General features: G+C 45.9%; 2 protein-coding genes and 1 non-coding gene across 13 annotated transcripts; 1 reads left to right on the forward strand and 2 right to left on the reverse strand.

Annotated features, from left to right (window-relative positions):
* Window positions 1–1,561: 1,561 nt before the first annotated feature.
* HSPA6 (heat shock protein family A (Hsp70) member 6) lies at window positions 1,562–3,913 on the reverse strand. Its single transcript, XM_005595941.4, is given in 2 exon segments — window positions 1,562–3,132; window positions 3,135–3,913. Coding segments are annotated over 2 exon segments (1,920 nt in total). The 5' UTR covers window positions 3,706–3,913; the 3' UTR covers window positions 1,562–1,783.
* Window positions 3,914–4,387: 474 nt separating this feature from the next.
* TRNAG-GCC (transfer RNA glycine (anticodon GCC)) lies at window positions 4,388–4,458 on the forward strand. The gene has a single exon. It is a non-coding gene; the product is annotated as a tRNA-Gly (tRNA).
* Window positions 4,459–8,973: 4,515 nt separating this feature from the next.
* FCGR2A (Fc gamma receptor IIa) lies at window positions 8,974–24,214 on the reverse strand. 11 transcript variants are annotated; one of them, XM_005541168.5, is made up of 8 exons: window positions 24,119–24,214; window positions 23,347–23,367; window positions 22,769–23,023; window positions 18,723–18,977; window positions 17,833–17,955; window positions 16,979–17,035; window positions 14,930–14,967; window positions 8,974–10,924 (listed from the first exon to the last, which is right to left on the reverse strand). In XM_005541168.5, exons 1-8 carry the CDS (start codon window positions 24,201–24,203, stop codon window positions 10,751–10,753), a joined length of 1,008 nt encoding a protein of 335 aa, XP_005541225.3. In that variant the 5' UTR covers window positions 24,204–24,214; the 3' UTR covers window positions 8,974–10,750. The 11 variants fall into 11 exon arrangements, with proteins under 11 accessions (XP_005541225.3, XP_065399201.1, XP_005541224.3 ...); XM_065543129.2 differs by having other exon boundaries at window positions 17,833–17,970; XM_005541167.5 differs by having other exon boundaries at window positions 22,769–23,026.
* Window positions 24,215–24,419: the final 205 nt, after the last annotated feature.

Consider the following 24,419-nt stretch of genomic DNA (forward strand, 5'->3'; position numbering starts at 1 on the left):
CCAACAAAGCAAAGGCAAATATCCTTGCTTTTATATTGTCATTGACTCAACTGGCAGTAAAGTTGTGCCTGAGGATATTTTGCAAGTTCAGTCACTTGCTATAAAAAACACACAACTAGCTGGGCGTGGTGGCTCACACCTGTAATCCCAGCACTTTTGGAGGCTGAGGCAGGAGGATCACCTGAGGTCAGGAGTTTGAGACCAGCCTGACCAACATTGTCCCATCTTTAATAAAAATACAAAAATTAGCTGGGTGTGATGGCAGGCACCTGTAATCCCAGCTACTCAGGAGGCTGAGGCAGAAGAATCGGTTGAACCCGGGAGGCAGAGGTTGCAGTGAGTCGAGATTGTGGCACTGCACTCTAGCTTAGGCGACAGAGCAAGACTCCGTCTCTGCAAATATACAATAAAATGCACTTTTTCTCACGTGGCTCAGCATCCAACTGTATTTCAAAGGCATAATATATCCAATTGCAAAACATCTAGGGGAAGTGGAGTTATGGCCTATTTGTAAGGTGGCATGCTCAGGCTCTAGAATTAGACAGGACAGAGTTCTTCATTCCAGCCTTCCCTTCCCCTGTCCCCACTTAATAGCTTTGTGTCTTTGAATAAATTGTTTAACCTCTTTGAACCTCATAATCCTTATATTCAAAAAGAAGACAGTATTCCATAATGCTGCTGTGAAGATTAAGTTAGATTGTGTATGTCAAGTACCTGGTACATAGTTAACATCCAACTAACAATGAATAGTAATTGCTAATGTTTGTTGATAGTATATTATATGCCTGACATTCTTCTTTGCCTCTTACACGTATTAATTAATTGAACCCTCACAACAATCTGGAGGTTGGTACTGTTACCATCATCACCCCAACTGCAGGGAAGGGGAAACTCAAACTTGGAGAGTTTAATTTGCACAGTATATAAAGTGGCAGGGCTGAAAATCTATAGTCTTGTTCCAACATCCTCATTATGCCATAGGCAGAAACCAGATGGGATCATAATATTTCTCTGACATGAAGTCAATAGTAACTTTAATCATACCACCAGACCTACTTCCTCTGACATATACCATCCTCCAGAGTCCAGGACTCAAGGTCTTTTCTCTAAAAGAACAATGGATAAAGTGACATGATTAGAAACAGCTAATAAGCATGTAAACTATTTGTTAGTGTTACTAAAACACCTAGACTGACAAACTAAACCAGGCTCCTATGACAAAAATACAGAATTTGTATCATAGGATCACATATGGAAACCTTGCCAGTACTTAAGTTTCTCCTCATTCTCTGCTTTTCCAATTCCACATCTCTCCCTCTCTTCCTGCATTGTAAGTCTCAATCCTCTCCTCTTTATCAGCCCTAACTCTTCAGTACTGTTCCAATGTGTTGATCTCAAACTCTTTTCCAAATCATGCCTTCCACTATAGAAATCATGCACATGGTCTCAGGAATATTCTTCACATTCCTCCTTCAGCACCCACCCCAACATTTTCTGCTTCTGAAAGCCTTTGTGTACTTTTGTACTTTGATTGGTTGGAATGAAAAGTGTCACACGAGCATTAATAAATTAATGACTTTTTATTTGAAGCAGAAGAGGACGAACTTCCCTCCCCACAGAAAGTCAAAAGACTTCAGTTATGAAATATTCTGGGAAGAAAGTTCTAGCTTTGGGGAGAAGACCCCCCAGCCCTTCATCTCTGAAGGGTAGGATCATAGAAGACAGTCTAGAAGGCCCATACCACAGCCCTGACATTCACAGCTGACTTACCACGAAGGACCATTCAATCAACCTCCTCAATGATGGGGCCAGTGCTGGGGTCCCCCTGACGGGCTTGAGCGCCACAACTGCTGCCCCCAGGGACACCAGGCCCTCCATAGAGCCTGGAGAAGATGGGGCGACAGATTTGCTCCAGCTCCCTCTTCTGATGCTCATACTCCTCCTTCTCTGCCAGCTGGTTGTGCTCCAGCCAGGCAAGGACTTCCTGACACTTGTCTTGCACATTGCGCCTGTCCTCTTCGGGAATCTTGTCCCTAAGCCTTTCCTCTTGCAAAAAACCTTTCACAAGGAAGACATGGGCCTCCAGCGAGTTTTTGGCAGACACTCTGTCCCTCTGGGCCTCATCCTCAGCCTTGCACTGCTCGGCTTCATGAACCATCCTCTCCACCTCCTCCTTGCTCAGCCGGCCCTTGTCATTGGTGATGGTGATCTTGTTATCCTTACCTGTGCTCCTGTCAGTAGCTGTCACGCTCAGGATGCCATTAGCATCAATGTCAAAGGTCACCTCTATCTGGGGGACTCCACGTGGGGCAGGAGGGATGCCACTGAGTTCAAAACGCCCCAGCAGGTTGTTGTCCTTGGTCATGGCCCTCTCACCCTCATACACCTGGATGAAGACCCCAGGCTGGTTGTCCGACTAGGTGGTGAAAGTCTGGGTCTGCATGGTGGGGATAGTGGCCTTCCTCTGGATCAGCGTGGTCATCACCCCACCTGCTGTCTCCAGTCCCAGAGACAGGGGAGCCACATCCAGCAGCAGGAGATCCTGTACTTTCTCACACTTGTCCCCCATCAACACGGCCGCCTGCACAGCAGCCCCATAAGCCACAGCCTCATCAGGGTTGATGCTCTTGTCGAGCTCTTTGCCGCTGAAGAAGTCCTGCAGCAACTTCTGCACCTTGGGGATGTGAGTGGAGCCCCCCACCAGGACGACGTCATGAATCTGGGCCTTGTCCAGGTTGGCATCCCGCAGGGCCTTCTCCACCGGTTCCAGGGTACTGCGGAAGAGGTCTGAGCACAGTTCCTCAAAGCGTGCACGAGTGATGGACGTGTAGAAGTCCACGCCCTCGAACAGCGAGTCTATCTCCAGGGTGGCTTGGGTGCTGGAGGACAGGGTGCGCTTGGCTGACTCACAGGCTGTGCGCAGCCTGCGCAGGGCCCGCTTGTTCCCACTTAGGTCCTTCCCATGCTTCCGCCGGAATTCTTCCATGAAGTAGTTCACCAGCCGGTTGTCGAAGTCTTCTCCACCCAGGTGGGTATCTCCAGCAGTGGCTTTCACCTCAAAGACACCGGCGTCAATGGAGAGAACCGACACGTCGAAGGAGCCCCCACCCAGGTCAAAAATGAGCACATTGCGCCCCGCCGGTCCAGCCCATAGGCGATGGCGGCCGCCGTGGGCTCATTGATGATCCGCAGCACGTTGAGCCCCGCGATGGCCCCCGCGTCCTTGGTGGCCTGGCGCTGCGTGTCATTGAAGTAGGCGGGCACGGTGATCACCGCGTGCTTCACGGGCTGGCCCAGATAGGCCTCGGCTGTCTCCTTCATCTTGCTCAGCACCATGGACGAGATCTCCTCGGGGTAGAACGTCTTGTCCTCCCCGCGGTAGGACACGCGCACCTTGGGCTTGCCGCCCTCGCTCACCACCTGGAAGGGCCAGTGCTTCATGTCCGACTGCACCGTGGTGTCCGCGAACTTGCGAACGATCAGCCGCTTGGCGTCGAACACGGTGTTGTCCGGGTTCAGGGCCACCTGGCTCTTGGCCGCGTCCCCGACCAGCCGCTGGGTGTCGGTGAAGGCCACGTAGCTGGGCGTGGTGCGGTTGCCCTGGTCGTTGGCCAGAATCTCCACGCGACCCTGCTGAAACACGCCCACGCACGAGTAGGTGGTGCCCAGGTCGATGCCCACCGCGAGCTCCCGTGGGGCCTGCATGGCTGAAGCTTCTCGTCTGATGCGCGAGGCCAGGGACGCTGCTGCAGCTCCGCCGTCAACGGGCGCTCAGCAGTGAGGCTCTCCCTGCGGTTTCTCTCCAGCCAGCCCGGCTCGGCTCTGCTCAGCTCCGCTTCCACGGGATTTTTATCCTTTTGCGCCTCCTGGGCTGACTCAGCCGGGCAGCTCGGCGGCCCGCGCGGCGCTGACCGCTGGAGAAGGCTTTGGCGGATCCGGTCATGAGATGGGGGGCGGGGCGGCTACGCCAGGCCAGCCCGCCTCTGACTCAGGGCTGCTGAAGAAACGCGGGGAAGGTTCTAGCTCCTCCCGGCTGGCTCTGAGGTTGCGCCGTTGTGGCAGAGGCTGCAAAGGCAGTAACTTTAGAGGTCAAGGCCTCCCCGGGGCTGTGGGAGGTCGGATCCGCGAGGTGCACAGGGTCCTGCCCGCTGCCTTGGAGGGCCGCTGCGAGTCCAGCGGCTCAGGAAGCCCAAAAGTATGTTACCATGCGAATACAGATATATAAGAGATATATGTGTATATCTTAAAACAGTTTTATCTTGAACAAAATATTTTCCAAACCGCGATTTAAGACGGTGCCTGATTCCTTCGTGAATGGCCAGAGAGAGCGTTAAGGAATGATACTAAGCTTTAAGAAATGATCATGCAGCTCTTTTGTTCTGTAGTAGCATTGGTGGTTCAGTGGTAGAATTCTCGCCTGCCACGCGGGAGGCCCGGGTTCGATTCCCGGCCAATGCACGCTTTATTTTCTCTATTCAGTTATTTTTCTCATCTAAGGTTAATGACTCTTGAATAAATTAAACCATGTCGCCGAAGGCTTTAGGCTCCTCCAATTTTGTTCTCTCTCCTTTACCACTTTCCTCAAAGGAGAGGTGACATCGCGCTGTGGCCCTACCACTCGGGAGAGACCTCGCCGCTCAGCCCAAGAGAGAATGCAACACCCGGGAAAGGAGGACGCAGTGTATGGTCGGGATGTCCCTCATGTTCTCCCCAGCGTTTGTAACACCGAGGAGCCTCCTCTCCAGAGGCCCAGTGTGCGTTTTTCTCAGTGGCCTAAGTGGGTTCTGAGTCAGAGACCAGGACTCAGGTGGAGAGTAAACTACTACAGGCTCCAGTCCGACCTATGCCCTAAATGCTGGAGGATGAGATGGGTTCACTGGGCAGTAAAGTCACACTGGTTTCTATCAGGCTGTGACTTTGTGATTTGAGGCCATTTCCCACTTTTTTTAATCCAGAACATTCCATTCAGATCTTCTGGTGTTCGGATTTCTACTGAAAGCCAAACAAGGAGACATTTCTGAGACTTCTGAAGGTTGACAAAATCCTCACACAATTTTCCGTGACCTCCCCATCCGGGAATCGAACCCCTCTCTCATGCATGACAGGCAGACATACCACTATAGTAACAAGGGTGGCAACTGTAATGGCTGGCAGCTGGAGAGTATGTGTTATATTCTGGTGTTATAATTTAGCAGTGTATTAGAGAAACTTAAAAGTTGGCTTTTGGCCGGGCGCGGTGGCTCAAGCCTGTAATCCCAGCACTTTGGGAGGCTGAGACGGGCAGATCACGAGGTCAGGAGATCGAGACCATCCTGGCTAACACGGTGAAACCCCGTCTCTAATAAAAAATACAAAAAAAAACTAGCCGGGCGAGGTGGCGGGTGCCTGTAGTCCCAGCTACTCGGGAGGCTGAGGCAGGAGAATGGCGTGAACCCGGGAGGCGGAGCTTGCAGTGAGCCGAGATCTGGCCATTGCACTCCAGCCTGGGTGACACAGCAAGACTCCGTCTCAAAAAAAAAAAAAAAAAAAAAAAGTTGGCTTTTATTTAATGTTACTTGCCTGATTCAAAGGAAACTTCCATTTGTAAAAAGAGAAACTAAAAGCCCTTCCTCTATAGGTGGCTATTTTCTCCTTTGACAGGTTAGAACCCACTAGGAAGTTCGAGAGACCTTTTAAGAGGGAGGCAGGAGTCCAGAAGTAGAGGTCAGTACTGTTCCTGGGCTGAGTTTTTTGGTCAGTCCTCTCTCCGAGAGCACCAGTGACAGCTGGTAGAATTTGCTGCTTGAGAGATCAGCTGTACTGGTAAGGTGATCAGTCCAGGGAAAAAAAAGGAATGTTTAAAGAACTGGGCAATATATGACTTCCACAGTGGAAAATCAAACTGTCGTCGAAAAGAAGTAACCTATGTCATAACTCCAGGAGGGAAATAAGCTGTCGGCTTTAAATTCACTCACTCTCAGTGTCTAAGCTGGTCACAGCTGGATGCCAGAGTCAAGACATTTGCTGACGGCCTGCAAGAGACGTGTCTTCACCTCAGCAGGGAAAAGCTGGCCCAGCCAGGGGGTCTGTGCACTGGCTTGTTAAGGGATTCTCTTGTGTGGACTCTTCCAACCTTCTCTTCCAGCCCCTAGCCACCTCAAAACCCCACTTACCCACTCACCTCCAAGAGTTACAGGTATGGCCCTAACGCAGCCTATGAATGTTACCACAGCATCACACAGGCATGCTTCCAATGTCACTCACTTCTTTTTAATTGATCTCTTCAGAGTGGTTCAAACATAGCACAGGGGAGCTTATGCATGCAGTACAGTTTTGGTTTTGTTTGCTTGTTTTTTGTAAAAGAGTCACTGCAGGGTTGTTGGGGTTTTTTTGTTTCATTTTAGTTTTTTTTTTTTCTTTTTTCTGGTTCCTGCTCTGTTCCCCAGGCTGGAGTACAGTGATGCAATCCCAGCTCACTGCAGCCTTGAACTCCTAGCCTCAATCAATCCCGCCTCCACCTTCCACGGCTCTGGGATTACAGGCATGAGCCACCACAGTTGGCCTAGTACAAATTTTATACATACACTTAAATATATCCACTTATGTTTAGTAGCTTAGTTTGAGTAGCTTTAAAAATAGAACTGACCTTAAAGTAATAACTTAAATAGACATTGTAAAGTGGTGCAATGCTCACGACTCAATATTGAGTACAAAAAAAAAGCAAGTTGTATGTATTAGCCCATTCTCACACTGCTAATAAAGACATGCCTGAGACTGGGCAATTTACAAAAGAAAGGTTTAACAGACTTATAGTTCCACGTGGCTGGGGAGGCCTCACAATCATGGCAAAAGATGAAAGTCACATCTCACATGGTGGCAGACAAGAGAGAGCTTGTGTGGGGAAACTCCCCTTTTTAAAACCATCAGATCTCGTGAGACTTACTATCACAAGAAAAGCATGGGAAAGATCTGCCCCATGATTCAGTTACCTTCCACTGGGTCCCTCCCATGTGTTGTGGGAATTCAAGATGATATTTGGGTAGGGACACAGCCAAACCACTTCACTATAGAACAAAATTTATAGTATAATCCAAACTGTATATATATAAAGGTCAGTGACATCCACTACCTGTTTGCCCTTGAACAAGTCATTTCACCTGTCTGGGCCACAGCTTCCTCTATTTTAAAAGTCCCTGATTTCAGTTTAAAAGTCCCTGATTTCAAATGTCAAAGAATTTACTCATTCCACATATATTTATTAAGTGCTTTACCATGCACCAGATACTGACCTGGGCTCTGAGTATGTGACAGTGAACAAAACAGACAAAGGCTTCTCCTGGAGCTCACATTCTAATGAGAGGAGTGGGGAAGTCAGACACAAAACAAACAGTAAACATATATTAATAGCACATCAGTAGTAATAAGTACAATGGAGAAAAATGAAGAAGGAAAGGGACATTAAGAGGATGGGAGGGCAGATGGGTTATACTGAATGATCAAGGAGACCTCACTGATAAGGTGACATGTGAGTAAAGACCTAAAGGACATAATGAGGCATAATGTGGGTCTATAAGAACATTCCAGGAACAGGAAATAACATAGGCTCTGGGCAGAAGTATAACTGGCATGTTCAAGGAAGAGCAAGAGTGACCAAAGACAAGCAAGGAAAAGCAGTAGGAGATGAGGTCAGAGAGAATGAAGAGCAGGATCCTGTAGCATCTTGTAGAGCATTGCAAAGGCTCTAGCCTTTACTCCAAGCGCAAGGGGAAGATGGTATATGATTTTGAGAAAAGAAGTGACAAATATGACACACATTTTTAAAAGATCACAACAGCTGTTGTGGTGAGAATAGATTATAGGATGGCAAGGGTGAGTGCAGGGAGGCCCGTCAGGAGGCTATTGTAGTAATCCAAGTGAGAAATAATGGTGGCTTGGATCAGGTGGTAGGAGTAGAATACTGAGAAGCAGTCAAATCGCTGGGTGCATTTTAATGTAAAAGCAAGATTTAATAAGGTTTTGTATATTTGAGGAGCCTCTGTCTAGGGTGATATGGTTTGGCTGTGTCTCCACCCAAAATCTCGTCTTGTCATCCCCATAATCCCCATGTGTCGAAGGTGGGACCAGGTGGAGGTAACTGGATCATGGGGGCAGTTTCCCCCATGCTGTTCTCATAATAGTGAGTGAGTCGCACGAGAGCTTAAGGTTTTATAAGCGTCTGGCACCTTCCCTGCTTGAACTCACTCTGTCCTGCTACCATGTAAAGAAGGTGCCTGCTTCTCCTTTGCCTTCTGCCGTGATTGTAAGTTTCCTGAGGCCTCCCCAGGGATGAGGAACTGTGAGTCAATTAACCCTCTTTTCTTTATAAATTACCCAGTCTCAGGTTATTTCTTCACAGCAGCCTGAGAACGGACTAATACATAGAGTCTGGAAGCTAAAGGGTAGGTGGAAGCTCCATAGCCTCCTTAGAAATCGATATAAACTATCCAACACAAGCAGCTGCTACTTTTCAAATGCAAAAAAAATTTTGCACAGTGATGCTGTGTCCCAGGAAAATGGAAGGCTCTTTAAGGGCACCCACCAAACCGTCAAGGAGACTGTTGGTCATGTTTCTAATCTGCCTAGAATGGCTTCTCTGAGAAGGTCACATCTTTCTGGTAACTACATTGGGAAAATAGCAGTGCAGGAAGTCAGCAATCTCCACTGACGACTCATCTGAAGTTTGCCTTTCTGAGAACTTGTCTTCCAAAACAAAGTGTTTTATTTGCCATAGAAGGGAAGGGAAGAAGACATGGAAACAAGAATACAAGTTCATTAGAAGAGTATTCCGTTTTAAGAAGAGGGGCACTCACCCTACACTCCAAATCCCCATCTCTCCTCTCCTCCACATCTTATCCATTACTACCTTCTCAAGATTTTCATCACCAAAAAGAAACAGACCCCAGATAGTTCAGTCTACACCCCAATCAATAGAGCCCTGAAAAGGTAAACAGAATGTTTTGGTTATAATGTTTTATTACAAAAGTAATATATGATCATTATAGAAAAATAAAATAGGTCATCAATAATGGCATCACCTTGAAACAATCACTTTTAATTTGTTGTTAGAGGTTAGTCTATTTTAACATTTCTGAAATCATATAGACTTACATGATTGTTCTCATGTAACCTGTAACATAAGCATTTCTCATGTTGCTACATCTGTTAATAACAGTGGTTTGATTAATTGTATTGGCTGTGTGGATGTGGAACAGAAGATTCTTGATGTCAAGAAGGGCTGAGGCACAGAAGGTGCAGTCAGTCATTTGGGACCATATTGTCTGTGGCTTTCAGGACAGGGAGCTTCGGGACTCAGGTAGTGACTCTGGAAGAGTCCTTCTCTTTTGGAACTGCAGCATCCCTTCGTCTTCCTCAAGGGGAATTTAGTCCAGGAAATACCAGATCCTCGCCTCTCTAATTCTCTTCTCAAATCCCAAGGCAAAACAATAGAGACCTAATGTGGTGCTGGTAATTGGGCTGTTTGTTTTTCTGGAGCTTCCGACTGCAAAAGCAGTGAATAGGTGGTTTTACTCTCAGCAATGAAGAAGGCAGAAACCAGCAGTAGGGATCCACAGAAAGGGCATAGGAAAGACGATGTTAAAGAGGCCAGGCATGGTGGCTGAAACTGGCCATCCCAGCACTTTGGGAGGCCGAGGCGGGCAGATCACTTGAGGCCAGAAGTTCCAGACCAGCCTGGCCAACATGGCAAAACCCCGTCTCTACTAAAAAAAATAAAAATACAAAATACAAAAATTAGCTGGGCGTGATGGCACATGCCTGTAATCCCAGCTACTGGGAGGCTGAGGCATGAGAATCGCTTAAACCTGGGAGGCGGGTTTGCAGTGAGCCAAGATAGCACCACTGCACTCCAGCCTGGGTAACAGATTGAGACTCTGTCTCCAAAAAGAAAGAAAAAAAAAAAAAGATGTTAAAGGAAAAATCTGAGGCACAATATACTTTTAAAAAGTTATTTGAGGCCGGGCGCGGTGGCTCAAGCCTGTAATCCCAGCACTTTGGGAGGCCGAGACGGGCGGATCATGAGGTCAGGAGATCGAGACCATCCTGGCTAATATGGTGAAACCCCGTCTCTACTAAAAATACAAAAAACTAGCCGGGCGAGGTGGTGGGCGCCTGTAGTCCCAGCTACTCAGGAGGCTGAGGCAGGAGAATGGCGTAAACCCGGGAGGCGGAGCTTGCAGTGAGCTGAGATCCGGCCACTGCACTCCAGCCTGGGCGACAAAGCGAGACTCCGTCTCAAAAAAAAAAAAAAAAAAAAAGTTATTTGAGTAAGAAGCAATTCATGAAGTTTAGTGTTCCAGTGGCAAAATGTCACAGGCAAGTATTTATTGGGGAAATGTGGAAGCAAAATAAAGACATTTGATTGGTTTTCAATTACATAATTGTTTTTGGGGGTGAGTATCTTGTTAGAAAGTCCCTAGACAGATAGTTATATGTTAGTAGGCTGCTTATGATTGGCTGGGGTTGTCTTATTTCTAACATAAGCATTTACCAGAAATGATCCAAGTTAAGTTTTGCTTATGCTTGTAGTGTGACCCCAGTGAAGTTTTGCTTATGTTTCTAGTTTAAGCAAAGTTAAAGCTATTTCTAAGGGCCAGGTGGTTTTGTTTGCTCAGGAATTTTTCCAGTCTCCATTTAAATTTTCCTTTAACAATTCCCCTCTTTTCGTCATCCACTCAGCAAGCTGAGAGTGTGACCACATGGCATAACTTTACTCTTAGTTATTACTGTTGTCATAGTCGTTGGGAGAAAGAGTCATGTAGATGTTTCTATCATCATCAGTAGGTGCCCTGGGGTTCAGAGTCATGTAGCCGCCGTCGGCTGTTTCATAGTCATTGTTGGTTTCTTCAAGTTGTCTCTTTCTGAGGGCAATCGTTTGACGTCCAAGTGGCTGCAGGAAAGCATTTAAAACCCGTAGGATAATTCAATACACCGGGGAGGTAAATACAATAACTATAAGGAGAATAATAGCCAAGGATTGAAAAATTCCTCTGAGCAAAGATTCTCGGGAGCCAAGACTTAACCAATCGAATAAATTAATGAATACAAATAAATATTATCTGATGAAAAACTCACATTTGTTCTTTAAAGTCTTTTAAATTTTAGGAGGCTATTGTTTTGCACTAAGCTCCTGCACTAGGCCCAAACAGAACAGACTAAAAATCAAAATGGAATCACCCATGATAAAGTTTCAAGTCGCCAAACAGAAACTACATTGTTATCTGGCCTTTGGAAAAATCAGGAGAGAGAGATAATAATGTAATAACCTAAAAACCTAATTTCGCAAACAGGCCAGTTTCAATTGGCATCCTTACAAAAAAGTAACCTGATGTTAACCAACCAGTTATTTATTATTGTTTCCCTATTCTGTCTTTTGCAACTTTAACCAGCTTTAAAATAGCCAATCCACTTTAAATTCTGTTTCTTTCTTCAGACCATTCTCTGTCTATGAAGTCAATCTCCTCTGCTGTAACTCATTGGAAACCTTATTCTAATTTAAGGAGGCAAGTGTTGCCCAGTTCTAGAATCACCATAAAGCCAACTGAGATCTTCAAGCATTTCTTTTGACATCAGTAGGAACACAAGCTCTTCCTTGTTAAGCATTAAGATATCAAGAACTTCTATTTTGGGGTGCTATTGAGGCTAACTTACTCATTTTACATTGTATTGCTTGAAAGGAATTTAGGGTATTATTCTATTTAAAAAACAGTTAATATTTGGAGCAAATTATGATCTTAAGTTTTTGAGTTTAGAGGGCAGCTAGGTGAAACAATTTCTAGATGTGAATTTGAGGCAAGTTTAAATGGTAGACTGAAGATGGCAGTTGCAATGTGATGTGCTTTACTGGTTTGCAATTTGAATGTCTCTGGTTATTTCATTAAATATTCTGGTAAACTCTCTGAGTGACTCACATAGCAGCAGGCATTAAGATTGGTATTAATAAGGCATAAATGCTCTGTTGTAGTGAATTTTCTGAAGCTTAAAGTCACCAGTTTCAGTTTGTAGAGCTTTGGAAAAAGGCAGTTTTAGTTTTTAATGGCACTAAAAAACAAAATATCAGGAGTCAATCCAGTTTATAGGGAGATAGTAAAACTTCAAAGAAAATGAACAGGCCTAGAATTTGACAATGGATGCACCATAGTTTTCTACTAAAATATAATCTTTTTTATTCTGGAGAAAAATATTTTTATTTTCCATTTTTACCAAAAATCAAAGTTAACTTTTTTGCAAAAATAAATCTAGTTTCACTAAATTTGACCTGATTATTTATATAGGTATAATAAAAATAGTAATTTTAAAATATATTTTAGCCAGAGCTTTGGTGATATCCAAGGCACTTTACTGACTTTGTATCAGTCAACTTTAGTTTTTAAAAACTATCTAGTAATTGAGAAATCTCAGATTAGACCTTTAAAAGCCTCTCTAGGCTAAGAAGCCAAGCCAAGGACTTGCCCAATTATGTCCTGTTACAAGGAGAATAGATTCTTATTGAACCTATGCAAATACCCAGATTGAAAATGAAAATACTTAATAAGAGTTTCCAAATTCTGAAACAATCAGGTAGAGAGAAAAAGGTAAGTGGAACACTTTTTTATTTTTGTTTTAGTAGTTTGTCTTATCTGGAAATGGTGTAGATATTTAATGAATACCTGTCATTTCATTTAATATAGTTAAAGTGGCAAACATAACATTAAACAAAACCAACTACGTGTCATCTCAAGGTATTTTTTTTACAAATTTTGTAGGAGACAACATGAGCTTATTTGGGTAAAACTAGGTGGAATATTCACTTTCATTAATACCAATATTCTTATTTATTAAAGATTACTCAGGTAAGATGAAGTTGAAAAGCATTTTGGCAAAGTTCTTTTTTTCTGAGAAAATATGTAATTTATACAAGTGCTTATTTTTCTCTAGGCTAATTGAGTTCCTTTAATACTGTTTCTAATAAATACCTTCTGGAGGTAGAATAATAGTATGTACAAATAGCATACATATGTGTAGATATACATAAACATACAGCAAGATGCAAACAGAAATTCATGGCTTTTGTTCTGAAACTTTAGCCATGTGCCAGGTACAATAATATAAAACTAATTAGTTGGATCCAGCTTCTGGGAGTTAAAGTTAGCTGTTCAGATGGCTGACACTTTTTATTGATATTTTTGGAGAGGACTATAAAGATTTTTCTTTTGCCAGTTTGTTTCTAAAAAGTTCCTCCTTTTTTTTTCTTTTTGATGAGTCATTTCGCTGAAGCTTGTGTTTTAAAAACATTTACACACCTCGAAGGCCCAGAGAAAGGGTATTAAGCTTTCTCCAATAAGGAATTTTGGGGCATTTTCACCTATTATTAGGAGTCAATCTTAATGAGACTGTGGATTAAATTGTAAATGACTGACTAAGGAGACATCTAGTTTATCTGGCCTAGTTCCAATTAGTTTTTATTCTTTTTAGCCTTAGTGGTTGCTTTTATAATAGTTCATGTGTGCAATAATAAGAGTTAAATTTAGTTGTTGTAGATGCTCCTGGTTCATTTGAGGATCTAATTTTTTAAGGAGGTTAGCATTGAGTAGGTTCAGATGGAAAAAGCAAGCAAAGAATAATTTCTTATTAGCACATTGTAGAGATTTACTGAGAGACTATTTTTAAAATCATTCTTTTAGAAACCTTTATATACCAATCAAAAATGTTTATCATTGTTTCTGAGACATTTGGGATCTCATTTTTTCCCAGTACATCCCTTAAATGAACAATTTTTTCTAGATTTAAACATCCTCACTGTGACCATTGCAATTTTAAGTCATCTGTGGTAAGGCACACCTATTTCTCTAGAAAGTCACAGGTTCTGGGCCCATATTATCTGAACATAAAAATCACTGTGTTTCGGATGGAGGAGTCCCAGACTCTGTGCATTCTGACAAAGCCATAATATCTTGTCCTTCTGAAATTTACCTATCTGAGGACTCCAGTTGAACCCCCAGTTCAGTTTCTGTTAAACACCTAGTCCAATCTGTCAAATACCCAATTTGACCTCTAGATCCCAATCCAGAAAGCAGACCTTGTCTGGAAACTAGTACACTATACTAGACCTAGTGTAGTTCCTGTTGAAAACAGATGAACTTGACAAACACCCAGATTAACCGCTGAATCAAATGAGAAATAAAATTACTGAAATAAACTCAGAGAGCTCAGGACACAGTTGCAAGCCTGATATCTGAGAGGGACTTACCTAGTGACTCACAAATGCAGTAAGAAACCAGTGAACACAGTGGGCTCAATGGGTACCTATGCCTGGTTACCCATTGCTCTTAGGGATATCTGGAGGAGAGTCTACTTTATATCCTACTTCTGACGCCAAACTGTTAAAGAAAAATCTAAGGCACAATAAAATTTTAGAGAGTTCATTTGAGTAAGAAGTAATTCATGAATTGGGTGACACAAACCAAAAGAGGTCTAGTGTTTTAATGACAGAAAGTCAGAGACAAGTATTAACTGGGAGAATGTGGAAGTAAAATACAGAAACTTGATAGGTTTGCAGTTACGTAATTGTCTTTTGGGTGAGGTAACTTACTGAAGTGTTCTTAGTCACATAATTATGTTAGTTGGCTGCTTATAATTGGCTAGAGTTAAATCTTATTTCTGTCTAACATAAACATTTACCAGAAATGATCCAAGTTAAGTATTACCTATTTTTAGTTACAACCCAACTTGAGTTTCACTTATGTTTGCAGTTTAAGCAATGATAAGGCTATTTCTAAGGCCTGGGTGGCTTTGTTTGCTCAGGAGTTTTCAGGCCCAGTCTCTATTTTAATTTTGCATTAACAAAGGTAAAAAGAGAGGAAACAGGGGAGGAGGGATGGGGGAGGAGGAAAAGGAGATGACTGGGACTACTCACCTCATTTCGGGCAGCCTTCACAGGATCAGTGGAATTGGCTGTGGGGAAAAAGAAAAAGATTAGCCAGGGCACTGCTGTTGAAAAGGGCTTGCCCTTGCTGATGCTGAGGCTGCAAAATCATAACCAGACTCAAGGCAAGGACTGCTGACCCCTTGACACAGTCCTGTAAGGCCAAGGACTAAGTAAATATGGCCTCATGTTCCCACCCTTGGGGTCACCCAGCCACAGCCTTCCCCACGGGACACACTGGTGGAGGGAAGCAGTCACTTGGGCCACACTCTTTTCAGGGAATTGCTGAGCTTTCCTAGAAGCAAACCAGACAGCTTGGGGATCTGAGATATTGGAGAAGAGGTACAGGAGGGGTGTTCAGCATCAGAGTTAAGTAAAGTCCAGGTTTTTGCTGACCACATCAGGGAGAGAAGGCTGAGGGCCATTTCCACATTGTCCAAATGTCGTGCATCTTTGTTGGAACTTTGAAGAATATAGTAAGTACTCCATGGCATTAAAAAGGAAGACAGAGTGAGAAAGTAACAAGAGAGAGAAAAAGAGAGGCAGGGAGGGAGAAAGGGAGAGGGAGGGAGAGAGGGAAGCACTTTCTCTGGTTAGTGTCCAAAACACACCTAATTGCCTCATGTGTTTGTCATAAACTGACTTTCCCAGTGTGAAAAGCAGCCTCAGTATCTGCAGAGCAGCATTTCTCAGGAAGTTAGGAGGGGTCTGACACAATGTATCTAGTCTCTTACCCCCTGAACACAGAGAGTCTTTACTGCAGCAAACCACATTCTGAATTCCCCTTCTAATACATTCCCCAACAATTCCAGCAACCCAGCTCTGCCTTTTGGGAAAGGATTTTTAAAAACCTGTTTATGCAGCACCAACGCCTGGCTGCAAAAATGCCCTGTGAAATGTGCTTATGCCAGTGTAGACAGAACCACACAACAAGATGGATAATCCAGTTGCTCGGACTTTGTTTTTTCCAGATCTGCTTTGGCCCTGGTGTGAACACAGGCCCCTGTCCCCACTGGGCCCGGCCAGCGGACATGCAACCTTGCTGCAAGCACAGCGGGACGAGTGATATTTTGCTCAAGCTCTCAAATCTGTTGGCTCTGCTCTGAATCATACTCCAGCCATCTGAGTTGGGGTCTTTGACAGCCTCTTTTTCCTGCCTGTTCCTACTGTCATGGAAGCCCCCAGAGAAAGCCCTGGTTGCCTTTGTGCTCTGACTTTACCTACAGTCTGGAAGTTGCCTGGCATCCTCCTGGAAGTTCCTTTACATACTCCCACCTAGGCCAGGGTTTGAGTGGCCCGTGGCTCTCAGAATGTCAGACCTAGAAGGCCTGAGAGGTCACCCCGGTCACCCACTCATTTCCTCAGTGAGCAGACTGAACCCCATCAGGGAGACTGACTGGCTCAAGGCTCCACTGTGTGATGGGGGCAGAACCAGGCCAAAATTCAATCAACCTTGAGTGCATGGGCATTGGAACCAAGCTTTGCCCACAGAGTAGAGCCCACTAGTGCCCCTAGTCCCCAGGAATTTTCTCAAGCCCAAACCTCCTCTTAGCATTCCACAGACAGCTGAGCCTGGCCACTCCACCCCATCCCTCCACAGAGACAGATTTCTCAGCAAATCAAGGGGTTTCCAGGCCTCCTCCTCCTTTCCCCTTAGAATCCTGCCTCCCACATCCGATTGGCCTCAGTCTTACAGCCCCTAGCCCTATCCTTTGCCAGCTCCGCCAAAGCTCCATGGAAAGACCAAAGTATCTCTGATTTCCTGCTCTAGAAATATCACCAGATTCCTGGTCCTAGAAATTTGAACACAGCCCTCTCTATCTGGGACTGGTGTTTCTCTTCTCATCTCCAGAGAGGTCCTCTTTAGGCCCAGAAATTAGACTCAGAGCTGACCAAGCGATTTGAGCCCCGGCCATCCCCTCACCGATGCTCCCTCCCTGGCTCCCAGCTGAACTCGCACAAGCCCCTTCTGGCTGGCTCCGGTCCAGCGGGCAGCCCTGGTGAGCCATCACTGAATCCCTGAGACAACCCTGTACTCACCTGGTTTCTCAGGGAGGGTCTCTCCCATTTCCCTGCACTCAGGGTTTCCTGGGAGAGCTGGGAGGGGCACACAGGAGGTTAGTAGGATTAGGGGGTGGGGCCTGAGTCCTCAGGACCAAGGACCAGGGCCAGGATTGGATGGAACCAGCTCAGGCCTTCCCTCTGGCAGATGCTTCCCGTCCTCCCACCCCCAGCTCCCCTGCTCAGGGGCTGCTCCCGCCTGGAAAAGCGCTGGTCCAGAGGCAGAGCTCAGCTCACCCATGGGGACGCCCAGGAGTGTCAGAAAGGCCACTCATGGCATCTGTCTGAAGCTTGCTATGCCTTTTAAAAACACCTCTGTGTCTCAGTCTCTCTCTCTTTCTCTGTATTATCATCAGTAATTGAGGTCCTGGTTATGAACCAATTGCAAAGTGCTTTGTGAGGTGTTAGTGGGATTATTTCTCTTTCTCAGCAGCTTGCAGCACCCTCTCTACTCCCCCGTGACACCCATATGAGCCCCACCCAGCCTCAGTCCCTGCCTTGGCCCGGTGCCTGGAGAGTCCTCTTTCTCTAGCTAAGCGCTGCCCTCACACACCACCTCCTCCAGAATGGCAACAGCCCTGCGTGTGTGCTGTTACTGCCTGACAGGCACTGGTGTAAGAGCGTCAGCCTCTTTCATCCCCATGGCAACCCTGTGAGGTGAGTCCTATTAGTGCTCTTGCTGAGGATGAACTAATAAATGAACTAATAAATAAAATGTGGGCCTAGATCTGAATGCGTATCTAGCCCTAAGAGAGGGATTCTGGCAATGTCTGAGGTTAGGGCCTGGACCAAGTGGAAACTGATAACAAAAGGGACTGGGAGGAGCTACAAACCTGAAATCCGCTTTTTCCTGCAGTAGATCAAGGCCACTACAGCAGCAACAACGGCCGCTACAGCAATCCCAGTGACCACAGCCACAATGATCCCCGTCGGTGAAGAGCTGCCCACGCTGGGCACTAGGGAAGACAGACCTTAGGACAGGATGGGGATACTATTTGAATGACAACTTTTGTATTCTCCCTGTCCCACCTCCCTCCCCCTCCAGTGCTATGTCCTAGTGCTTGTCACCCAAAGCTCTTCTGTGTCTGAGTCACTCACCAATGCAAGACTCACTACATCCCCCAGCCTCACCTGCACAGGGTTTCTGTGGCTGGACTTATGCCTCCTGCCTATCCAGGTTTCTCCACCAAACTAATAAAGGCACATTGGCGAGCAGGCAGGAGCAGAGGGAAGGAATCCCCTTAGCCCTTGCGGGCAGTAGGGAGGGCGGGCCCAAAGCCTTGCATAGCTGGAGACATCATTACTCTACGGAGCACAGCCTTGAACAGACTATGACATGCCAGGCTTTCTGGAGTGAATGGCTATAACATGAGCCATGAGAAGAAACGAGGCAAACTTCAGCTCTTAGGAATGCCCAGGAGCCTGGGGAACCTCTGCACCAATGAGGAAGCTCTGCTTCGCTGCCCTCTTCAGTCTGGGGCCTGCATTTCAAAGTGGAACAAGAGCCTGACTACCTATTACCTGGGAGGTGAGGGCTCCAAGTTCTGGCCCCTACTCCTGCTCATTGGCCAATACTTAGCCAGGCCTCCACACCACTCCTCTTTGCTCCAGTGCCCAATTTTGCTGCTGTGGCCTTTCTCAGACCTCCGTGTAGGCCCATGTGACCTTAGCGCTTGTCCATCCCCTCTTCTACCCTCCCTACATCTTGGCAGATTCCCCATACCTTGGACAGTGATGGTCACAGGTTTGGATGAGTATGGCGTGTAGCCTATGTTTCCTGTGCAGTGGTAATCACCACTGTGACTATGGTTTGCTTGTGGGATGGAGAAGTTGGGATTCATATGGGAAAATTTCTTGGATTTTCCATTCTGGAAGAATGCGACCTTGATCAGAGGCTTGTCCTTCCAGCTGTGGCACCTCAGCATGATGGTTTCTCCCTCCCGGAACTCCAGGTGAGTGGTCTGAAGCGCCAGCCACTCTGAAAGACACAAATATGATAAGAAAAGTTGTAAGACTAGATTCCAAGAGTTTTTCAGCTCATTTTCAGAGGTACATTACTCACAGAACTTGAAACGATGTCTGTCAGAGAGAAATGAAGAGCTTCATGACAGATATGAGCATTCTCTTATAGGCAATATATGGGATTATATATCTATGGGACTTCTAAAAAACAGAAGTTTTCAGAAGTTTCAAAGATGCAGAACAGATATTTAAAACAATTCTGAGGAATTTAAAATACTATGTTTGAGTAGAGAAATGAGTGCATTTCAGTAACTGTAGAGGCTACTCGACAGGGCCTGAAGCCATCAGTTTGTGTGGTCTGGGGATTACTAATTTAATGGTAAATTTTGTACAAGCTTTGGGAAGTGAGGGTGGGCAGCCACGAGCTGTATTAGCAATGAAGTAGAGCATTTTTCCCCTTTTTTCCACATGCTGTTGCTGGTTTAAAAAAAAAAACAGAGCCGGGTGCGGTGGCTCACGCCTGTAATCCCAGCACTTTGGGAGGCCGAGGCAGGTGGATCACGAGGTCAGGAGATTGAGACCATCCTGGCTAACATGGTGAAACCCCGTCTCTACTGAAAATATAAAAAATTAGCCAAGCATGGTGGTGGGTGCCTGTAGTTCCAGGTACTTGGGAGGCTGAGACAAGAGAATGGCATGAACCCGGGAGGTGGAGCTTGCAGTGAGCCAAGATGGCGCCACTGCACTCCAGCCTGGTGACAGAACGAGACTCTGTCTCAAAAAAAAAAAAATAGAGCCTTAATCATGCCTCATCCACCCTGTCAGTCTGTTCTGGCTGCTATATCAAATGGGTGATTTATAAACAACAGAAATTTATTTCTCCCTGTTCTGGAGGCTGGGAAGTCCAAGACCAAGGTGCTTGCAGCTTCTTTGGTAAGAGCCTATTTCTTGGTTCACAGAACTGAGGCTTCTTGCTGTGTCCTCACGTGGCGAAAGAGGCCTTTGAGCTCCCTTGGCCCCCTTTAATAAGGGCTCTGCCCTCATGACCCAATCACCTACCCAAAGACCTCACCTCCTAATACCATCACTCTGGGGGTTGCTATTTGATTAATTCATATCATATGAATTTTAGGGGCACAGAAACATTCAGACCATACTATACCCTGCGTGAAATCTTCCATCCACATAAGAAAGAAAAAGGTATGACTTTTGAATTCACACAAGTGAATTCAGTATTCAGTTGTGACTCTGAATAAAAGGGGCATTCAAGAAAATTTTTAAACTTAAAATCACTTTTTCCTTTTTGCCTACAAACATCCTCACTCCCAACAATTCCTTCCCTTCATTGATGGCAGAGTAATCAGATTCCAAAATTCAGCTACCTCGGAGGACAAATCTATTAACAAAGTTTCAACAAACTTAATAAAGAAGAAAATCAAATTGCCCTATCATAGGAATAAATATAGTTTATTTATATTTATTGTTTTATTTATATTTATTCAATTTTAACAGTTTTCTTTTTTGTTTTTGAAACGGAGTTTCGCTGTTATTGCCCAGGCTGGAGTGGAATGGCGCGATCTTGGCTCACTGCAAACTCCACCTCCCAAGTTCAAGTGATTCTCCTGCCTCAGCCTCCTGAGTAGCTGGATTACAGCCATGTGCCATCACGCCCGGCTAATTTTGTATTTTTAGTAGAGATGGGGTTTCTCCATGTTGGCCAGGGTGGTCTCAAACTCCCGACTTCAAGTGATCCACCCGCCTCAGCCTCCCAAAGTGCTGGGATTACAGGTGTGAGCCATTGTGCCTGGCCAAAAAAAAAGGATTCTGTATATGAAAGGCCAAGTACCATTAATGAGATGGCATGAAACAGAAACTAAAGTCAGGATTGGGATTGTGGCTGTGCCATTCACTGCTGAGTTCTTGGGTCTAATCAGCTTCATTTCTTTGTACAATGGATGGGTGGGACTAGGTAGTTTCTCTCTAACAACTGTTCAGATCTCAATTTTTTTTTTTTTTTTTTGAGACAGAGTTTCACTCTTGTTGCTGAGGCTGGAGTGCAGTGGTATGATCTTGGCTCACTGCAACCTCCACCTCCCAGGTTCAAGCGATTCTCCTGCCTCAGCCTCCTGAGTAGCTGGGATTACAGGCATGCGCCACCACGCCTGGCTAATTGTTTTTTTTTTTTTTGAGACGGAGTCTGGCTCTGTCGCCCAGGCTGGAGTGCAGTGGCCGGATCTCGGCTCACCGCAAGCTCCACCTCCCGGGTTTACGCCATTCTCCTGCCTCAGCCTCCCGACTAGCTGGGACTACAGGCGCCCGCCGCCTCGCCCGGCTAGCTTTTTTGTATTTTTTAGTAGAGACGGGGTTTCACCATGTTAGCCAGGATGGTCTCGATCTCCTGACCTCGTGATCTGCCCATCTCGGCCTCTCAAAGTGCTGGGATTACAGGCTTGAGCCACTGTGCCCGGCCTGTATTTTTAGTAGAAACGGGATTTTTCCATGTTGGTCAGGCTGGTCTCGAACTCCCGACCTCAGGTGATCCTCCTGCCTCAGCCTCCCAGAGTGCTGGGATTACAGGTGGAGCCACCACGCCCAGCCCTCAATTTGTATTATCTATATTTTTACATTTTCATAAGAAGAGTCAGAAGTACTATCAGCTGTCTCTGGGAAGCCAATACAGAGGGGAGCTATGATGTCATTGGGTAGCTTTTGAGGTCAACTCAGTATTTATTTATTTCCCTTCAGTAGAGCACCATCAAGAGAAAGCAACTCCACCGCCAGGATCTCTCTGGTACAGCCGCAGCCTTAAAGGACCACAAAAACAAATCACCATCTCAGTGTTGAACAGGAGAATCTAAAACACTGAATGTTTACCTGCGACCATCTCCAGGGTTTATGCACCAAGAGTGCAGCTCAAGTAAACAACAGTAGAAATGTGCTTATATTTTCAGACATTGGAAGCAGGTAGAAACAGTATCTAAGCCAGGCGTGGGGGCTCACGCTATAATCCCAACACTTTGACAGGCTGAGGAGGGAAGATCACTTGAGACCAGGAGCTGAAGACCAGCCTGGGCAACATAGTGAGACCCTGTCTCTATAAAAAGAAATAAAAATAAGTCGCTTGGCATGGTGGTGTGCACCTGGAGTCCCAGCTACTTGGGAGAAAAAAAAAATACTATCTAAAAGCATTTTCTCTACAGACTCTATTAAACTGAACACTGTCAGATGTTTACGTAAACCAAAATCAGATGATGTGACTCCTTTAATTAAAGCCATCTCAACTCACTCAGGAATAAAAGTCAAAATAGTTGCAACAGCCTATCAGCCTCTGCTTGATCTACCCTTCACTCTCCCCTCACTTCTGACCTCATCTTCCAGACAGAATTCTGCACTCCCACGTCCTCACAGCTGTCTGGCAGCCTGCCGCCTTAGAGCCTTCAGAGGTCTATTTCCTCCAACCTCTCTGCTTTACCACACTGCCTCAGGAGGAAGGTAGTTTTTTTGAAGTAGGGATTTCCTTCTGCTTCTCTCACACTCAGCTGTTTGTGGCCTTGTAACCCCCTTGCTCAATCAAGACTGAGGCAAAAACAACCTAACACATGCTGTGAAAATTATTAGAAATTCCCCCTTCCCCCACCACACATGCTAAGCAAAGGGGGTGGGTGAAATGGGGAATGAATGAGCAACTCACAATAGTGCTTCCCAGTAAGCAGGCCACCCCTACTTTTTCCTGCAAACCTCTGCCTGAAAGCAGATTTCAACCGTCCTGGGTCTCCCAGGTCCACCCCGGGGCCTTCCTCCACTGACCAGAAAGCACAGTCAGATGAACAGGGTCGCTGAGGCTGGTCCGGCCAGTCTGGCACCTGTACTCCCCGCTATCATTGTTGTTGGCCTTGAACCTGTAGCTGGGCTGCGTGTGGGTGGGGATGAGATTCCCATTGTGGAACCACTGGGTGGAGTCGCTGTCAGGGCTGTGAGCGCCCCCGCACGTCAGAGTCACAGAGTCCTCCCGGAGCACGTTGATCCACGGGGGCTCGAGTTTCAGCACAGCCTTCGGGGGAGCTGCTGAGAGGCAGAGAGTGGAAAGGAGTGTGAATAAATAACCCTGAAGGGACTGTGGATGCCAAAGGAGCTCCCAAGGGAGGTCAGGTACCAAAGAGTCCTATTGTAGATGCAGTTCAAGATCTGTACTTGCAGCAGCCTCATTCCCTTGGGTCTTCAGTGGATCTAAGAAGCAAATCCCAGACCCCACTAAAATGGGGGAACTGCCCATGCTGAACCCAAGCTTGATTTTCAGTGGAACAGACATATCCCCCATAGCAAACACAGCATCATATTATGAGGATATAATACTGTCAATACAAAGAAGCAAAGGGCATACTCACCAGTTTGACTGTCTGCAGAAGCTGTAAAAGAGAAGAGAGTGGATCAACCTCTAGCAGGAGAAGATGGCTTCAAATTTAGCTGCGTATGTGAAAGGGGCAGGGGAGGTGAGCTTGGGCTCTTCCTTCTCCAGCACCTATCTCAAGATCTTTTTTCCAGTTTATCTTTTATAAGAGTATTCACTTCATATGTCCCCCTTATCTCATTCCCTGTTCCTCCTCATGACTACAAAGTACACATGAATGTTTGGTGCAGAATGGATTTTCCAGGGACTACGTAACTACCTCTAAGTTCTGACCTTAAAAACCACTGGAGGGCGGGCACGGTGGCTCAAGCCTGTAATCCCAGCACTTTGGGAGGCCGAGACGGGCGGATCACGAGGTCAGGAGATCGAGACCATCCTGGCTAACACGGTGAAACCCCGTCTCTACTAAAAATACAAAAAATTAGCTGGGCGTGGTGGCGGGCGCCTGTAGTCCCAGCTACTCGGGAGGCTGAGGCAGGAGAATGCCCTAAACCCGGGAGGCGGAGCTTGCAGTGAGCTGAGATCCGGCCACTGTACTCCAGCCCGGGTGACAGAGCGAGACTCCGTCTCAAAAAAAAAAAAAAAAAACGAAAAAAACACTGGAACACTTAAGAAATCAGGGTCCTGTCTCCTCTTTCAATCTGTCCCCTGCTTCCAGGGCCCAGGCCTGCTCTTTACCACACTGGTGCCTAGAGTCCAGGCAGTAGGAGTGTCTGAAATTGCACTCTTTCAGAATGACCCTCACTCACCCAGCAGCAGCAAAACTGTCAATGGTTGAAGCAGCCACAGGTTGCCGGGACATACATTCTGAGACATTTGGGTCTCCATAGTCATCCCAGCACTGTGCCAACGTCCAGTCGGGTTTAAGAGATAAGCTTAGAAAAGAGGAAGGAAATGGTTTCATCTTCTTGTGCAGCTGTCATCAGTCCTCAATTCTGTTTCTGCTAACCAATCAGGAACAACTCCAGTTAGGAGTTGCGTCTGCTTTACGGATAAGTCTATTACACACCACCTTCTGTCCTTGTGAAAACCCCGGGGAGGGGTTACCAT

The sequence above is a fragment of the Macaca fascicularis genome, chromosome 1 (assembly GCF_037993035.2).
Source record: "Macaca fascicularis isolate 582-1 chromosome 1, T2T-MFA8v1.1".
Classification (NCBI taxonomy): Eukaryota; Metazoa; Chordata; class Mammalia; order Primates; family Cercopithecidae; genus Macaca; species Macaca fascicularis.